The sequence below is a fragment of the Pogoniulus pusillus genome, chromosome 17 (genome assembly GCF_015220805.1).
Source record: "Pogoniulus pusillus isolate bPogPus1 chromosome 17, bPogPus1.pri, whole genome shotgun sequence".
Taxonomy (NCBI): Eukaryota; Metazoa; Chordata; class Aves; order Piciformes; family Lybiidae; genus Pogoniulus; species Pogoniulus pusillus.
In genome coordinates, this window is record NC_087280.1 from 2,067,954 (window position 1) to 2,083,039 (window position 15,086).

Consider the following 15,086-nt stretch of genomic DNA (forward strand, 5'->3'; position numbering starts at 1 on the left):
CCTCCCCGGGCAGCCCATTCCAGTGTCCAATGACTCTCTCAGGGAAGAACTTTCTCCTCACCTCCAGCCTAAATCTCCCCTGGCACAGCCTGAGGCTGTGTCCTCTTGTTCTGGTGCTGGCCACCTGAGAGAAGAGAGCAACCTCCTCCTGGCCACAACCTCCCCTCAGGAAGCTGTAGACAGCAATGAGGTCTGCCCTGAGCCTCCTCTTCTCCAGGCTAACCAATCCCAGCTCCCTCAGCCTCTCCTCGTAGGGCTGTGCTCAAGGCCTCTCCCCAGCCTCGTTGCCCTTCTCTGGACACACTCAAGCATCTCAATGTCTCTCCTAAACTGGGGGGCCCAGAACTGAACACAGCACTCAAGGTGTGGTCTAAGCAGTGCAGAGTACAGGGGCAGAATGACCTCCCTGCTCCTGCTGGCCACACCATTGCTGATGCAGGCCAGGATGCCACTGGCTCTCTTGGCCACCTGGGCACACTGCTGGCTCATGTTCAGGCAGGTATCAATCAGCACCCCCAGATCCCTCTCTGTCTGGCTGCTCTCAGCCACTCTGACCCCAGCCTCTATCTCTGCATGGGGTTGCTGTGGCTAAAGTGCAGCACCCTGCACTTGGAGCTATTGAACACCATCCCCTTGGCCTCTGCCCATCTGTCCAGGCAGTCAAGGTCCTGCTGCAGAGCCCTTCTGCCCTCCAACCCAGCCACATCTGCCCCCAGCTTGGTGTCATCTGCACACTTGCTGATGCCTCACTCCATGCCCTCATCCAGATCATCTATGCAGATGTTAAAGAGGATGGGGCCCAGCACTGATCCCTGAGGGACACCACTAGTGCCAGCTGCCAGCTGGATGTGGCACCATTCACCACCACTCTCTGGGCTCAGCCCTCCAGCCAGTTCCTAACCCAGCACAGAGTGTTGCCATCCACGCCATGGGTTGTGTCCAGTGAGCCTGTTCTAAACAGCCATTTCCAATGGGCTTTGGGGGAGTTTCAGGTCTTAAATGGCTTTGGAGTCTGCCCTAAAGGGATGAGTCTGATCCTGCCCTCAGCTTCCCTCACCACCTACAAGTAACTCATCCTTCTTCATCCCTGTGTGACTCCTGCTGGCTGTGTCCTTGGGCCAGTGGAAATGGCTTCAGGTTGCACCAGGGGAGGTTTAAGGTTGGGCATGAGAAAAAACTTCTTCACTGAAAGGGTTCTCTCAAGCTGCTGGGGCAGGCTGCCCAGGGAGGGGATTCAGTGCCTGCTCTTGGGGGTGTATCAGAGAGGCAGAGGTGGGAATGGAATGGGATGGAATAGAATTGAATGGAATAGAATGGAGTGGAATGGAATAGAATAGAATGGAGTGGAATGGGATGGAATAGAATAGAATGGAATGGAATGGAGTAGAATTGAATGGAATAGAATGGGGTGGAATGGAGCAGAATTGAATGGAATAGAATGGAGTGGAATGGAATAGAATTGAATGGAGTGGAATAGAATGGGATGGAATAAAATGGAATGGAATAGAATGGAATGTGATGGAATAGAATTCAATGGAATAGAATGGAGTGGAATGGAATAGAATAGAATAGAATGGAATGGAATGGAGTAGAATTGAATGGAATAGAATGGAGTGGAATGGAATAGAATTGAATGGAGTGGAATGGAATGGAATAAAATAGAATGGAATGGAGTGGAATGGAATAGAATGCAATGGAATGGAATAGAATTGAATGGAATAGAATGGAGTGGAATGGAATGGAATGGAATGGAATGGAATGGAATGGAATAGAATAGAATGGAGTGGAATGGAACTGAATGGAATGGAATAGAATAGAATGGAGTGGAATGGAATGGAATAGAATGAATTGGAATGGAATTGAATGGAATAAAATGGAATAGAATTGAATGGAGTAGAATGAAGTGGAATGGAATGGAATGGAATGGAATGGAATGGAATGGAATGGAATGGAATGGAGTGGAATAGAATGGAATGGAATGGAATGGAATGGAATAGAGTAGAATAGAATAGAATAGAACCAAGCAGGTTGGAAGAGAGCTCCAGGCTCAGCCAGCCCAACCTAGCACCCAGCCCTGCCCAACCAACCAGACCATGGCACTAAGTGCCCCAGCCAGGCTTGGCTGCAACACCTCCAGCCACAGCCACTCCACCACCTCCCTGGGCAGCCCATTCCAATGCCAATCACTCTCTCTGACAACAACTTCCTCCTCACAGCCAGCCCAGACCTGCCCTGCCACAGCTTCAGCCTGGGTCCCCTTCTTCTGCTGCTGGCTGCCTGGCAGCAGAGCCCAACCCCAGCTGGCTACAGCCTCCCTGCAGGCAGCTGCAGGCAGCAGTGAGGTGCTGAGGGCCATGGTTTAGCATCAGCCCTGCTAGAGTTAGGGAATGGTTGGGCAGGATGATGAATGTTTGGGCTGCAGCAGCTCTGCTGTGAGCACAGGCTACGAGAGTTGAGGCTCTTCAGCCTGCAGAACAGAAGGCTTCATGGAGACCTTGGAGTGGCCTTGCAGGATCTGAAGGAGGCTACAGGAGGGCTGGGGAGTGACTATTGACAAGGTCTGGGAATGAGAGGAGGAGGAGGAATGGGTTTGAAGTGGCAGAGGGGAGATTGAAAGTGGGTGTTAGGAGGAAGTTCTTTGCAGTGAGGGTGGTGAGAGACTGGAGAAAGTCCACTGGAGAGCTAGGAGGATGAGTGGGGGACTTGAACATCTCTGCTATGAACACAGGCTGAGAGACCTGGGAGGGTCTGGAGAGGAGAAGGCTGAGAGGGGACCTTATCAGTGACTACCAATATCTGAGGGGTGGGGGTCAGGAGGAAGGTGCCAGGCTCTGGGTGGTGGTGCCCACTGATAGCACAAGGAACAACAGGCACAAGCTGGAACCCAGGAGGTTCTACCTCAACAGGAGCAGTGAGTGTGCTGGGGGCCTGCAGCAGACTGCCCAGAGAGGTTGTGGAGTCTCCTTCTCTGGGGAGAGTGACCCTGGATGTGTTCCAGAGACCTGTGGAGGTGACACTTGGGGACATGGTTTAGTGGTGGTGTTAGGTTGATGATTTGAGCCACCTTTGAGGTTCCTGGCAAGCAAAGCAGTTCCCTGGTAGGTGTGGTTGGAGAAGCCAGAGGCACTTGAGCAGCACCCAGAGATTTTGTAACTCCCAACAAAGCTTCTTGGCTTTGTTTGGCTTTTTGTTCTTGTGTGCTTATGGCTTTTGGAGCTGTTTTCTTTCATCCTCAAGGATGTGGATACCACCAGAAGAAGTCTCCCTTGCTGTCACTGGGGGAAACTTCACTCTTCCTGCACTTCTTATTCCCTCCCTCATTCCCTCTTCGAGCTGTTGAAGGTAGAAAGGAAACTTGAATGACATAACCTAAGGAAGCATCATTTATCTGTTGCTGCTCTGCCTTATCTCCAAGCCAGTGTGACTTCTGAGCAGTGAGGACAATAGGCATTGTGCAGGGAGCCTGCAGCCTCTCTCCAGGGACAAGCTGAAGGCTCCATGGAGCCCAGAGGCTTTCTGTGCAAGTCAGAGATAGAGGGAATCCTATCACTTGGTTAATTAAGGCTGATTGTGTGAGAAGGTGCTTCAGGTTGAGAACAGCACTAAAAACCAGCTGAGGAAGTGGAGGAGATAACTGCTCACAGGACAGACAAGCAGAGGTCTCCTTCATAGAATCACAGAGTCACCCAGGCTGCAAGAGAGCTCCAAGCTCAGCCAGCCCAACCTAGCACCCAGCCCTGGCCAGTCATAGACTCAAGCAGGTTGGAAGAGAGCTCCAAGCTCAGCCAGCCCAACCTAGCACCCAGCCCTGGCCAATCATAGAACCAAGCAGGCTGGAAGAGAGCTCCAAGCTCAGCCAGCCCAACCTAGCACCCAGCCCTGCCCAGTCATAGGATCAAGCAGGTGGGAAGAGAGCTCCAAGCTCAGCCAGCCCAACCTAGCACCCAGCCCTGGCCAATCATAGAACCAAGCAGGCTGGAAGAGAGCTCCAAGCTCAGCCAGCCCAACCTAGCACCCAGCCCTGGCCAGTCATAGACTCAAGCAGGTTGGAAGAGAGCTCCAAGCTCAGCCATCCCAACCTAGCACCCAGCCCTGGCCAATCATAGAACCAGGCAGGTTGGAAGAGAGCTCCAAGCTCAGCCAGCCCAACCTAGCACCCAGCCCTGCCCAACTAACCAGACCATGGCACTAAGTGCCCCAGCCAGGCTTGGCTGCAACACCTCCAGCCACAGCCACTCCACCACCTCCCTGGGCAGCCCATTCCAATGCCAATCACTCTCTCTGCCAGGAGCTTCCTCCTCACTGCCAGCCCAGACCTGCCCTGCCACAGCTTCAGCCTGGGTCCCCCTCTGCTGCTGCTGGCTGCCTGGCAGCAGAGCCCAACCCCAGCTGGCTACAGCCTCCCTGCAGGCAGCTGCAGGCAGCAATGAGCTCTGCCCTGAGCCTCCTCTGCTGCAGGCTGCAACCCCCCAGCTCCCTCAGCCTCTCCTCACAGGGCTGTGCTCCAGGCCCCTCCCCAGCCTTGCTGCCCTGCTCTGGTGCTGCATGGAGCAGATGTCATCATTCAGTGATGTCTCTCTTCAAGGTGGCCACATCATCCTTCTCCATTTCATTACTGACTGTACCAAGTGCAGGCTCCTGTAGCTGAGTTGGGGCAATCTCAAGCACAAATCCAAGGTTGGGTAAGGAGTGGCTTGAGAGCAGCCTGGAGGAGAAGCCCAAACTTAGCACCCAGCCCTATCCAGTCAACCAGACCATGGCACTGAGTGCCCCATCCAGGCTTTGCTTGCAGGGGAGCTTTCTTGAAGGTCAGCTTTTAAACTGAAGACCTCTTTCTCTCCTCTTCCTCTCCTCTTCCTCTCCTCTTTCTCTCCTCTTCCTCTCCTCTTCCTCTCCTCTTCCTCTCCTCTTCCTCTCCTCTTCCTCTCCTCTTCCTCTCCTCTTCCTCTCCTCTTCCTCTCCTCTTCCTCTCCTCTTCCTCTCCTCTTCCTCTCCTCTTCCTCTCCTCTTCCTCTCCTCTTCCTCTCCTCTTTCTCTCCTCTTCCTCTCCTCTTTCTCTCCTCTTCCTCTCCCTCTCCTCTTTCTCTCCTCTTTCTCTCCTCTTCCTCCCCTCTTCCTCCCCTCTTCCTCTCCTCTTTCTCTCCTCTTTCTCTCTTCCTCTCCTCTTCCTCTCCTCTTCCTCTCCTCTTCCTCTCCTCTTCCTCTCCTCTTCCTCTCCTCTTCCTCTCCTCTTCCTCTCCTCTTCCTCTCCTCTTCCTCTCCTCTTCCTCTCCTCTTTCTATCCTCTTCCTCTCCTCTTTCTATCCTCTTCCTCTCCTCTTTCTATCCTCTTCCTCTCCTCTTCGTCTCCTCTTCCTCTCCTCTTCCTCTCCTCTTTCTCTCCTCTTCCTCTCCTCTTCCTCTCCTCTTCCTCTCCTCTTTCTCTCCTCTTTCTCTCTTCTTTCTCTCTTCTTTCTCTCCTCTTCCTCTCCTCTTCCTCTCCTCTTTCTCTCCTCTTCGTCTCCTCTTCGTCTCCTCTTCCTCTCCTCTTCCTCTCCTCTTCCTCTCCTCTTTCTCTCCTCTTTCTCTCCTCTTTCTCTCCTCTTCCTCTCCTCTTTCTCTCCTCTTTCTCTCTTCTTTCCTCTTTCTATCCTCTTCCTCTCCTCTTCGTCTCCTCTTCGTCTCCTCTTCGTCTCCTCTTCGTCTCCTCTTCGTCTCCTCTTCCTCTCCTCTTCCTCTCCTCTTCCTCTCCTCTTCCTCTCCTCTTCCTCTCCTCTTCCTCTCCTCTTCCTCTCCTCTTCCTCTCCCTTTCCCTCTCCTCTTTATCTCCTCTTCCTATCCTCTTTCTCTCCTCTTTCTGACCTCTTTCTCTCCTCTTCCTCTCCTCTTTCTCTCCTCTTTCTCTCCCAACCCAACCTTCTGCTGGTTGGGCAAACTCCTCTTCCCTGGCAATACTTCCCTTGTTGCCTGTGGATGATGCAGCTAAGCCAAGTGCAGTTGATGCTGGCACACAATCTTTCTGCTTCACCCAACACACCAGAGACAGAGTAATTAAGATTTGCCTCTTAATGCAAAGGAGATTTTAATTACAGAGCTCTTTGGGGAATGCTTTAAAATGGAAAAGCAATCATCTTGTCCTGAGCTGGAATGGAATGGGTAAGAAATGATTCGTGTCACTTGGAGGATGTGTTCAGCTCTCTTGCTCCTGAGGGCTGAATTATTCTTCATGCTCCTTAGCCTTTGTGATCCCAACCAAATTACCACACTGGTGTGGCACAGGAGGCCAAGAAGAGAGCCTTAAGAGCACATAGGGTTGTAAATCATAGAGTTGTTGAGGCTGGAAAAGGCACTGAGGGTTGAGTAGAGACATTAACCAAACACTCCCAGGTCCTTCTGCTGAGCCATGTCCCTCAGCCTGGCTTTGAAATCCCTCCAGGGCTGGGGGCACCCTGAGCAGCCTCTTCTAGGGCTTGGCAATCCTTTTGGTGAATAATTGTTCTTTGTGTCCAAACTAAACCTCCTCTGGCACAACTTGAGGCCATTTGCTCTCATCCTGTCACTTGCTGCTTGGGAGAGCAGACCAACACCCACCTCATTGAACCCCCTTTTAGGTAGTTAGAATCACAGAACCAGGCAGGGCTGGAAGGGAGCACAAGGAGCAGGCAGTGCCAACCCCCTGCCATGCCCAGGGACACCCTACCCTAGAGCAGCCTGACCACAGCCTCAGCCAGCCTGGCCTCAAACACCTCCAGCCATGGGGCCTCAACCGCCTCCCTGGGCAACCCATTCCAGCCTCTCACCACTCTCCTGCTCAACAACTTCCTCCTCCCCTCCAGCCTCACTCTCCCCACCTCCACCTTTGCTCCATTCCCCCCACTCCTGACACTCCCTCACAGCCTCCAAAGTCCCTCCCCAGCTTTTTTGGAGCCCCCTTCAGACCCTGCAAGGCCACAAGAAGGTCCCCTGGGAGCCTCCTCTGCTGCAGCCTGCACAGCCCCAACTCTTTCAGGCTGTGCTCACAGCAGAGCTGCTGCAGCCTCTGAGCATCCTCCTGGCCCTGCTCTGGACACTCTCCAGCATCTCCACAGCCCTCTTGTCCCAGGGGCTCCAGAGCTGGATGCAGCACTCCAGGTGGGCTCTCAGCAGAGCAGAGCAGAGGGGCAGAATCCCCTCCCTGGCCCTGCTGGCCACACTGCTGAGTTGTAGAGAGTGAGGTTGCTCCTCAGGCTCCTTCTCTGACCCCTGTGCGGCTGCAGTGTGGCTGCAGTGTGGTGCAGAGCAGTGTGGTGTGGTGCAGTGTGGTGCAGAGCAGTGTGGCTGCAGTGTGGTGCAGTCAGTGTGGTGCAGTGTAGTGTGGCTGCAGTGTGGTGCAGTGCAGCTGCAGTGTGGTGTGGTGCAGTGGAGTGTGGTGCAGAGCAGTGTGGCTGCAGTGTGGTGTGGTGCAGTGCGGTGTGGTGCAGTGTAGTGTGGCTGCAGTGTGGTGCAGTGCAGTGCGGCTGCAGTGTGGTGTGGTGCAGTGCAGTGCGGCTGCAATGCGGTGTGGTGCAGTGTGGTGCAGTGCAGTGTGGTGCAGTGCAGTGTGGCTGCAGTGCGGTGTGGCTGCAGTGTGGTGCAGTGCAGTGTGGCTGCAGTGTGGTGCGGCTGCAGTGTGGTGCAGTGTGGTGCGGCTGCAGTGTGCTGCAGTGCGGCGCGGCTGCAGTGTGCTGCAGTGCAGCGCGGCTGCAGTGTGCTGCAGTGCAGTGCGGCTGCAGTGTGCTGCAGTGCAGTGTGGTGCAGAGCAGTGTGGCTGCAGTGTGGTGCAGTGCAGAGTGGCTGCAGTGTGGTGCAGAGCAGTGTGGCTGCAGTGTGGTGCAGTGCAGTGTGGCTGCAGTGTGGTGCAGAGCAGTGTGGCTGCAGTGTGGTGCAGAGCAGTGTGGCTGCAGTGTGGTGCAGAGCAGTGTGGCTGCAGTGTGGTGCAGTGCAGTGCGGCTGCAGTGCGGCTGCAGTGTGGTGCAGAGCAGTGCGGCTGCAGTGTGGTGCTCCAGCTCCTGTCTTGGCCTGCAGGAGTGTTGTTGAGGCAAGCTTCTGTCGGCAGGGGATTGCTCTGGACGCCCAAGCAGGTTGGCTGCCCCATGAGCAGGCAGCTGTGTTGAGGGCATGGAGAGTTCCTTGCAGTGAGGGTCCCTGGGTGTAAAGTGCCAGAGCAGAAAGTGCTCTCACCCAGACCAAGCCATTGCTGACGTGTTCAGGGAGGTGGCACTGGGGGAAGTGACAGCTCCTGTGTGCCTTGCACTGCTCTGAAAGGCAGGGATTCATAGAACAGCTTAGGTTGGAAGGGACCTCAGAGCTCAGCCAGTTCCAGCTAACCCCTTGCCATGGGCAGGGACACCTCCCACCAGCCCAGGCTGCTCAACTCCTCCTGCAGCCTGGCCCTGGACACCTCCAGGGAGGGGGCAGCCACAAACTCTTTGGGCAACCTGTGCCAGTCTTTCCCCATCCTCACTGGAAGGAATTTCTTGCTCATCTCCTGTCTCCACCTTCCCAGTCCTATCTCAAAGCCATTGTCCCCCATCCTGGCACTCCCAACCCATGTCACAATTCCCTCCCCAGCTCTCCTGGAGCCCCTTCAGCTCCCAGGAGCCTGCTCTAAGGCCCTCCCTGAGCCTTCTCTTCTCCAGCCTGAGCAGCCCCAACTTTCCCAGCCTGTCTCTATAGCAGAGCTTCTCCAGCCCTCTGAGCATCTTCATGATGGCCTCATCCAGACCCTCTCCAGCAGCTCCAGGTTGCTCTTGTGCTGGGTTCCCAGAGCTGGAGGCAGTGCTGCAGGTGTGGTCTGAGCAGAGCAGAGAGGCAGAATCCCCTCCCTGTGCTGCTGCTCTCCCTGCAGCCAGCACACAGCTGGCTCTGGGCTGCCAGCAACCAGTGCTGGCTGCTGGGCACTTTGGCACCAACTGACACCCTCAAGGCCTTCTCTTCAGGCTGCTCTCAGCCACTCCTTACCCAGCCTTGGATTTGTGCTTGAGATTGCCCCAACTCAGCTACAGGACCCTGCACTTGGTATGGTCAGCAGTGACCTGGTGAAGGAGGATGAGACCACCTCGAAGAGAGACATCACTGAATGACCACATCTGCTCCATGCAGCCACACTCTGGTTCTGAAGGCTGTTTGTAGAAGAAGCACCAGAGCAGGGCAGCAAGGCTGTGGAGGGGCCTGGAGCAGAGCCCTGTGAGGAGAGGCTGAGGGAGCTGGGGGGGTGCAGCCTGCAGCAGAGGAGGCTCAGGGCAGAGCTCATTGCTGCCTGCAGCTGCCTGCAGGGAGGCTGTAGCCAGCTGGGGTTGGGCTCTGCTGCCAGGCAGCCAGCACCAGAAGAAGGGGACCCAGGCTGAAGCTGTGGCAGGGCAGGTCTGGGCTGGCTGTGAGGAGGAAGTTGTTGGCAGAGAGAGTGATTGGCACTGGAATGGGCTGCCCAGGGAGGTGGTGGAGTGGCTGTGGCTGGAGGTGTTGCAGCCAAGCCTGGCTGGGGCACTTAGTGCCATGGTCTGGTTGGTTGGGCAGGGCTGGGTGCTAGGTTGGGCTGGCTGAGCTTGGAGCTCTCTGCCAACCTGCTTGGTTCTAGGATTGGCCAGGGCTGGGTGCTAGGTTGGGCTGGCTGAGCTTGGAGCTCTCTTCCAGCCTGCTTGATTCTGTGATTGGCCAGGGCTGGGTGCTAGGTTGGGCTGGCTGAGCTTGGAGCTCTCTGCCAACCTGCTTGGTTCTGTGATTGGCCAGGGCTGGGTGCTAGGTTGGGCTGGCTGAGCTTGGAGCTCTCTTCCAACCTGCCTGATTCTGTGATAATGCCTGCCCTGGTCCTTTGCTGGCCAAACCATTGCTGATCCAAGCCTGGGTGCTGGTAGATGGATTGCTGGAGCTGGCTGAGCTTGGAGCTCTCTTCCAACCTGCTTGAGTCTATGACTGGCCAGGGCTGGGTGCTAGGTTGGGCTGGCTGAGCCTGGAGCTCTCTTCCAGCCTGCTTGATTCTGTGATTGGCCAGGGCTGGGTGCTAGGTTGGGCTGGCTGAGCTTGGAGCTCTCTTCCAGCCTGCTTGGTCCTATGACTGGCCAGGGCTAGGTGCTAGGTTGGGCTGGCTGAGCCTGGAGCTCCCTTCCCACCTGCCTGCTTCTCCGCCTGACCAGGGCTGGCTGCTTCCATGACTCTATAACAGAGACCTTTGCTTGTCTGTCCCGTTTTAAAACCACAGAAGGCTCATCCCAGCCCTTTGTGCTGTGCTTTCCCTTTTGCAGGCTCGCTGGTGAGAAGCTTCACTCCTTTCTACTTCCTGGTGGAGCCAGTGGACACGGTGTCGGTGCGGGGAGCCGCCGTGGTGCTGAACTGCTCTGCTCACTGCGAGCAGGATTCCCCCAGGATCGAGTGGAAGAAGGATGGAGCTCTGCTCAACCTGCTCTCGGATGACCGCCGCCAGCTGCTGCCAGATGGAGCCTTGCTGATCAACAGTGTGGTGCATTCCAAGCACAATAAACCTGATGAGGGATACTACCAGTGCGTGGCGACCGTGGACAGCCTGGGCACCATCGTCAGCCGCACTGCCAAGCTCACGGTGGCAGGTAAGAGTGGCAGCGTCACCAGCGAGGGGGAGGCAGAGAGGCATGGAATGAGGCAGGCTGGGAGAGAGCTCCAAGCTCAGCCAGCCCAGCCTAGCACCCAGCCCTGCCCAACCAACCAGACCATGGCACTAAGTGCCCCAGCCAGGCTTGGCTGCAACACCTCCAGCCACAGCCACTCCACCACCTCCCTGGGCAGCCCATTCCAATGCCAATCACTCTCTCTGCCAGGAACTTCCTCCTCACAGCCAGCCCAGACCTGCCCTGCCACAGCTTCAGCCTGGGTCCCCTTCTTCCTGGTGCTGGCTGCCTGGCAGCAGAGCCCAACCCCAGCTGGCTACAGCCTCCCTGCAGGCAGCTGCAGGCAGCAATGAGCTCTGCCCTGAGCCTCCTCTGCTGCAGGCTGCACCCCCCCAGCTCCCTCAGCCTCTCCTCACAGGGCTGTGCTCCAGGCCCCTCCCCAGCCTTGCTGCCCTTCTCCAAACACCTTCCAGCACCTCAGCAGCTCTCTGCAATGCAGGCTGCCCAGGGAGGTTGTTGATTCTCCTGCTCTGGAGGCTTTCAAGCCTCACCTGGAGGCTTGAGTTCCTCTGTGAGCTGCCCTGGGTGATGGTGCTTTGGCAGAGGGCTTGGCTGTGATCTCTGCAGGTCCCTTCCAACCTCTGCCATTCTGTGCTTGTCTGAATCCTGCCCCAGAGCATTCTCTGGCTGTGGTGTGCAGGAGCTGCTCTGCTGCTCCAGGAGATCTGGCAAGTGTTGGTGTCTGAAAAGCCATTTCCTCGCTCTGTGGAGTGCCAAGAGCTGGAGATCTGTGCCGAGCTGAGTCCTTTAGTGTGTGTGGGGAAGGGCAGCTGAGCTTGCTGAAGGCTTTGGAATTCCAGCTGGAACATTTGCATTCTGTTTGCACTGTGGTGCTTGCCTTGACCTCGTTTGCATCTCTCAGTTTCCTCAGTGCTCTTTAATATTTCTCTCCTCCCTCTCTCTGTTAGTTGGAAGCAGTAAATGTGGGGATAGTTAGCAGGGTAAGGGCTCCCCTTGGCCTCAAGATAACAGTTGGGGGGGCAGCTAACTCCCTGCTTAATTGGGCAGTGGTGTGTTGGATCCTCCTGGTGCATGTGAAGGTTGCACTGGGCTGAGCCTTATCCCTTTAGAAGAGGATGCTCTGAAGCAAAGCTCTCCTGCTTGAACTGCTTCTTGCTCAGTGGAGAACTTCATTGCCTGAAAGTGACAGCTTCTGGGGAGTGATGTAGGCCAGGAAAGAGAGCTTCATACAGACGTACTGACTGCTGCCACATCTCTGAGTGGGTTGGTGGACCTGGGCTGATGGGATGAGGTACAACAAGGCCAAGTGCTGGGTCCTGTACTGGGGTCTCAACAACCCCAGGAGTGCTCCAGGCTTGGGGCAGGGCACCTGGAAAGATGCTGCTGGGAAAGCATCTCTGGGTGTTGGTCAGCAGCTGGCTGAAGGTGAGCCAGTGTGTGTCAGGCAGGCAGCAGCAGAAGAAGGGGACCCAGGCTGAAGCTGTGGCAGGGCAGGTCTGGGCTGGCTGTGAGGAGGAAGTTCCTGGCAGAGAGAGTGATTGGCACTGGAATGGGCTGCCCAGGGAGGTGGTGGAGTGGCTGTGGCTGGAGGTGTTGCAGCCAAGCCTGGCTGGGGCACTTAGTGCCATGGTCTAGTTGGTTGGGCAGGGCTGGGTGCTAGGTTGGGCTGGCTGAGCTTGGAGCTCTCTTCCAGCCTGCCTGGTTCTGTGATTCTAGGTGGCCAAGAAGGCTACCAGCATCCAGGCCTGGGTCAGCAATTGTGTGGCCAGCAAGGGACCAAGGCAGGCATTATCATGGAATCAAGCAGGTTGGAAGAGAGCTCCAAGCTCACCCAGCCCAACCTAGCACCCAGCCCTGGTGACTCAGGCAAGAGAATCAGAGAGGGTTGGAAGGGAGCACAAGGAGCAGCCAGTTCCGACCCCCCTGCCATGGGCAGAGACACCTCACACTAGAGCAGGCTCTCCAGAGCCTCAGCCAGCCTGGCCTTAAGCACCTTCAGGGATGAGGCTTCCACCACCTCCCTGAGCAACCCATTCCAGGCTCTCATCACCCTCATGCTCAACAACTTCTTCCTAACATCCAATCTGAATCTCACCACTTCCAGCTTTGCTCCATTCCCCCCGGTCCTATCCCTACCTGGCATCCTAAAAAGTCCCTCCCCAGCTTTCTTGGAGCCCCTTTCAGGTACTTGAAGGCCACAGTAACATCACAGAGTCATAGAATCAGGCAGGTTGGAAGAGAGCTCCAAGCTCAGCCAGCCCAACCTAGCACCCAGCCCTGGCCAGTCATAGACTCAAGCAGGTTGGAAGAGAGCTCCAAGCTCAGCCAGCCCAGCCTAGCACCCAGCCCTGCCCAACCAACCAGACCATGGCACTAAGTGCCCCAGCCAGGCTTGGCTGCAACACCTCCAGCCACAGCCACTCCACCACCTCCCTGGGCAGCCCATTCCAGTGCCAATCACTCTCTCTGCCAACAACTTCCTCCTCACAGCCAGCCCAGACCTGCCCTGCCACAGCTTCAGCCTGGGTCCCCTTTCTTCCTGGCAGCAGAGCCCAACCCCAGCTGGCTACAGCCTCCCTGCAGGCAGCTGCAGGCAGCAATCAGCTCTGCCCTGAGCCTCCTCTGCTGCAGGCTGCACCCCCCCAGCTCCCTCAGCCTCTCCTCACAGGGCTCCTTGCTCCTTAGCATCCCTGTCTCCTGGTAGGTTGCTGTGTGAGGGATGCCTTGCCAGGCTGGATGCCTGTGCAGCTGGTGAGGCTGCTCCCTGCCCCTCAGTGCCTGCTGTCAGGTACCAGCTGTCTTTGTCACTCTCTATAGAGTTGCCTACAGAAGTTTTTTCCCCCCTGCTCTTTCCCTTTCTTCCAGCTCCTTGATAAATGCCTCCTGACAGTGCTCTGTGTGCATTAATCTCCTCTGAATAGCTGCTGCTCACATGAGCTCTCCTAATTGATAGCCTCACTTGGATCCCAAATTGTTTAACCTGTCAAGCTCTTTTCTTTCACCACCATGCTCAGATCTTCCTCTTCTGCTCTTCTGGCTATTGATTTTGTTGTAGAAAGAGTAATAGTGAGCCCTGGCACTGGGTTTGTCTTTTAAGGCAGCCTATTGATCAAGACCTGAGGTTCCTTAAGTGATGAGGCAATCTCCAGGCCTTGTCTTAGGCTCTTCCCTTCAAATCCCACAGTGCTTCTGTCATTGTCCTCCCTCCTAGAATGATCTTCTGCAGTGCCCAATGAATTGCTCCACACTTTGCATGCCCTCAGCTCCGTGGGGTTAGGAGAGCCTCCTCCCACCTTCCTCACTGTTTCTGGGGCTCTCGTTCACTGTAGCCTCTGCAGCTTTCCCTGCTGCCTTCAGCTCTCCTCCTGGTGCTGGATTGTCTCTTCTTTGGCTCTTTAATTGCAGGTCCTGATGTTAATGCTGCTGCTATTTCACCTACTGCCTTAGCAGAGTTCTTCTTTCAGTGCTCCAGTGCCATTCCTTGCAGCACTGCCTGAGCTGCTGCTGAGCCAGGGACTGAGATCTCCACAGCAGCCCTGTTACCTCTCCTCTAGCTCTTGGCCCTCAGCAGCCAGCTCTGGGCTTTTGGGCATCTTCCCTGAATTACCTTGCTTAGAATCATGGAACCAAGGAGGTGGGAAGAGAGCTCCAAGCTCAGCCAGCCCAACCTAGCACCCAGCCCTGGCCAGTCATAGACTCAAGCAGGTTGGAAGAGAGCTCCAAGCTCAGCCAGCCCAACCTAGCACCCAGCCCTGGCCAGTCATGGAACCAAGCAGGCTGGAAGAGAGCTCCAAGCTCAGCCAGCCCAACCTAGCACCCAGCCCTGCCCAACCAACCAGACCATGGCACTAAGTGCCCCAGCCAGGCTTGGCTGTAACACCTCCAGCCACGGCCACTCCACCACCTCCCTGGGCAGCCCATTCCAGTGCCAATCACTCTCTCTGCCAGCAACTTCCTCCTCACAGCCAGCCCAGACCTGCCCTGCCACAGCTTCAGCCTGGGTCCCCTTCTTCTGCTGCTGGCTGCCTGGCAGCAGAGCCCAACCCCAGCTGGCTACAGCCTCCCTGCAGGCAGCTGCAGGCAGCAATCAGCTCTGCCCTGAGCCTCCTCTGCTGCAGGCTGCACCCCCCCAGCTCCCTCAGCCTCTCCTCACAGGGCTGTGCTCCAGGCCCCTCCCCAGCCTTGCTGCCCTTCTCCAAACACCTTCCAGCACCTCAACAGCTCTCTTGAATTGAGGGGCCCAGAGCTGGACACAGCACTGCAGCCCCAGCCAGGCTTGGCTCCAGCACCCCCAGGCAAGGCCACTCCACCTCAGCCTCGGTGTGTTCCAGCCCTGTGCTCCAGGGCATGATCAGCTCTGTTCTGACTTCCCCTCTCAGAAGCTTGCTGTGGCAGGTGCAGTTCTGTTCCTCTTTGTGCAGTGCTTTGCTGCCTCTCTCCAGAGCTGTCTGTACAGCTTCTCCCTATCCCAGTGTCACCACTTTGGAA

General features: G+C 56.2%; 1 protein-coding gene across 8 annotated transcripts in view; it reads left to right on the top strand.

Moving 5' to 3' along the window:
• NEO1 (neogenin 1) overlaps positions 1-15,086 on the top strand; it is a 311,645-nt gene that overhangs the window by 89,747 nt on the left and 206,812 nt on the right. For all 8 annotated transcript variants that reach the window (XM_064157224.1, XM_064157230.1, XM_064157225.1 and 5 more), the window contains exon 2: positions 10,239-10,559. In XM_064157224.1, the coding sequence (XP_064013294.1) occupies positions 10,239-10,559 (321 nt within the window). The remainder of the gene's footprint in view (positions 1-10,238; positions 10,560-15,086) is intronic.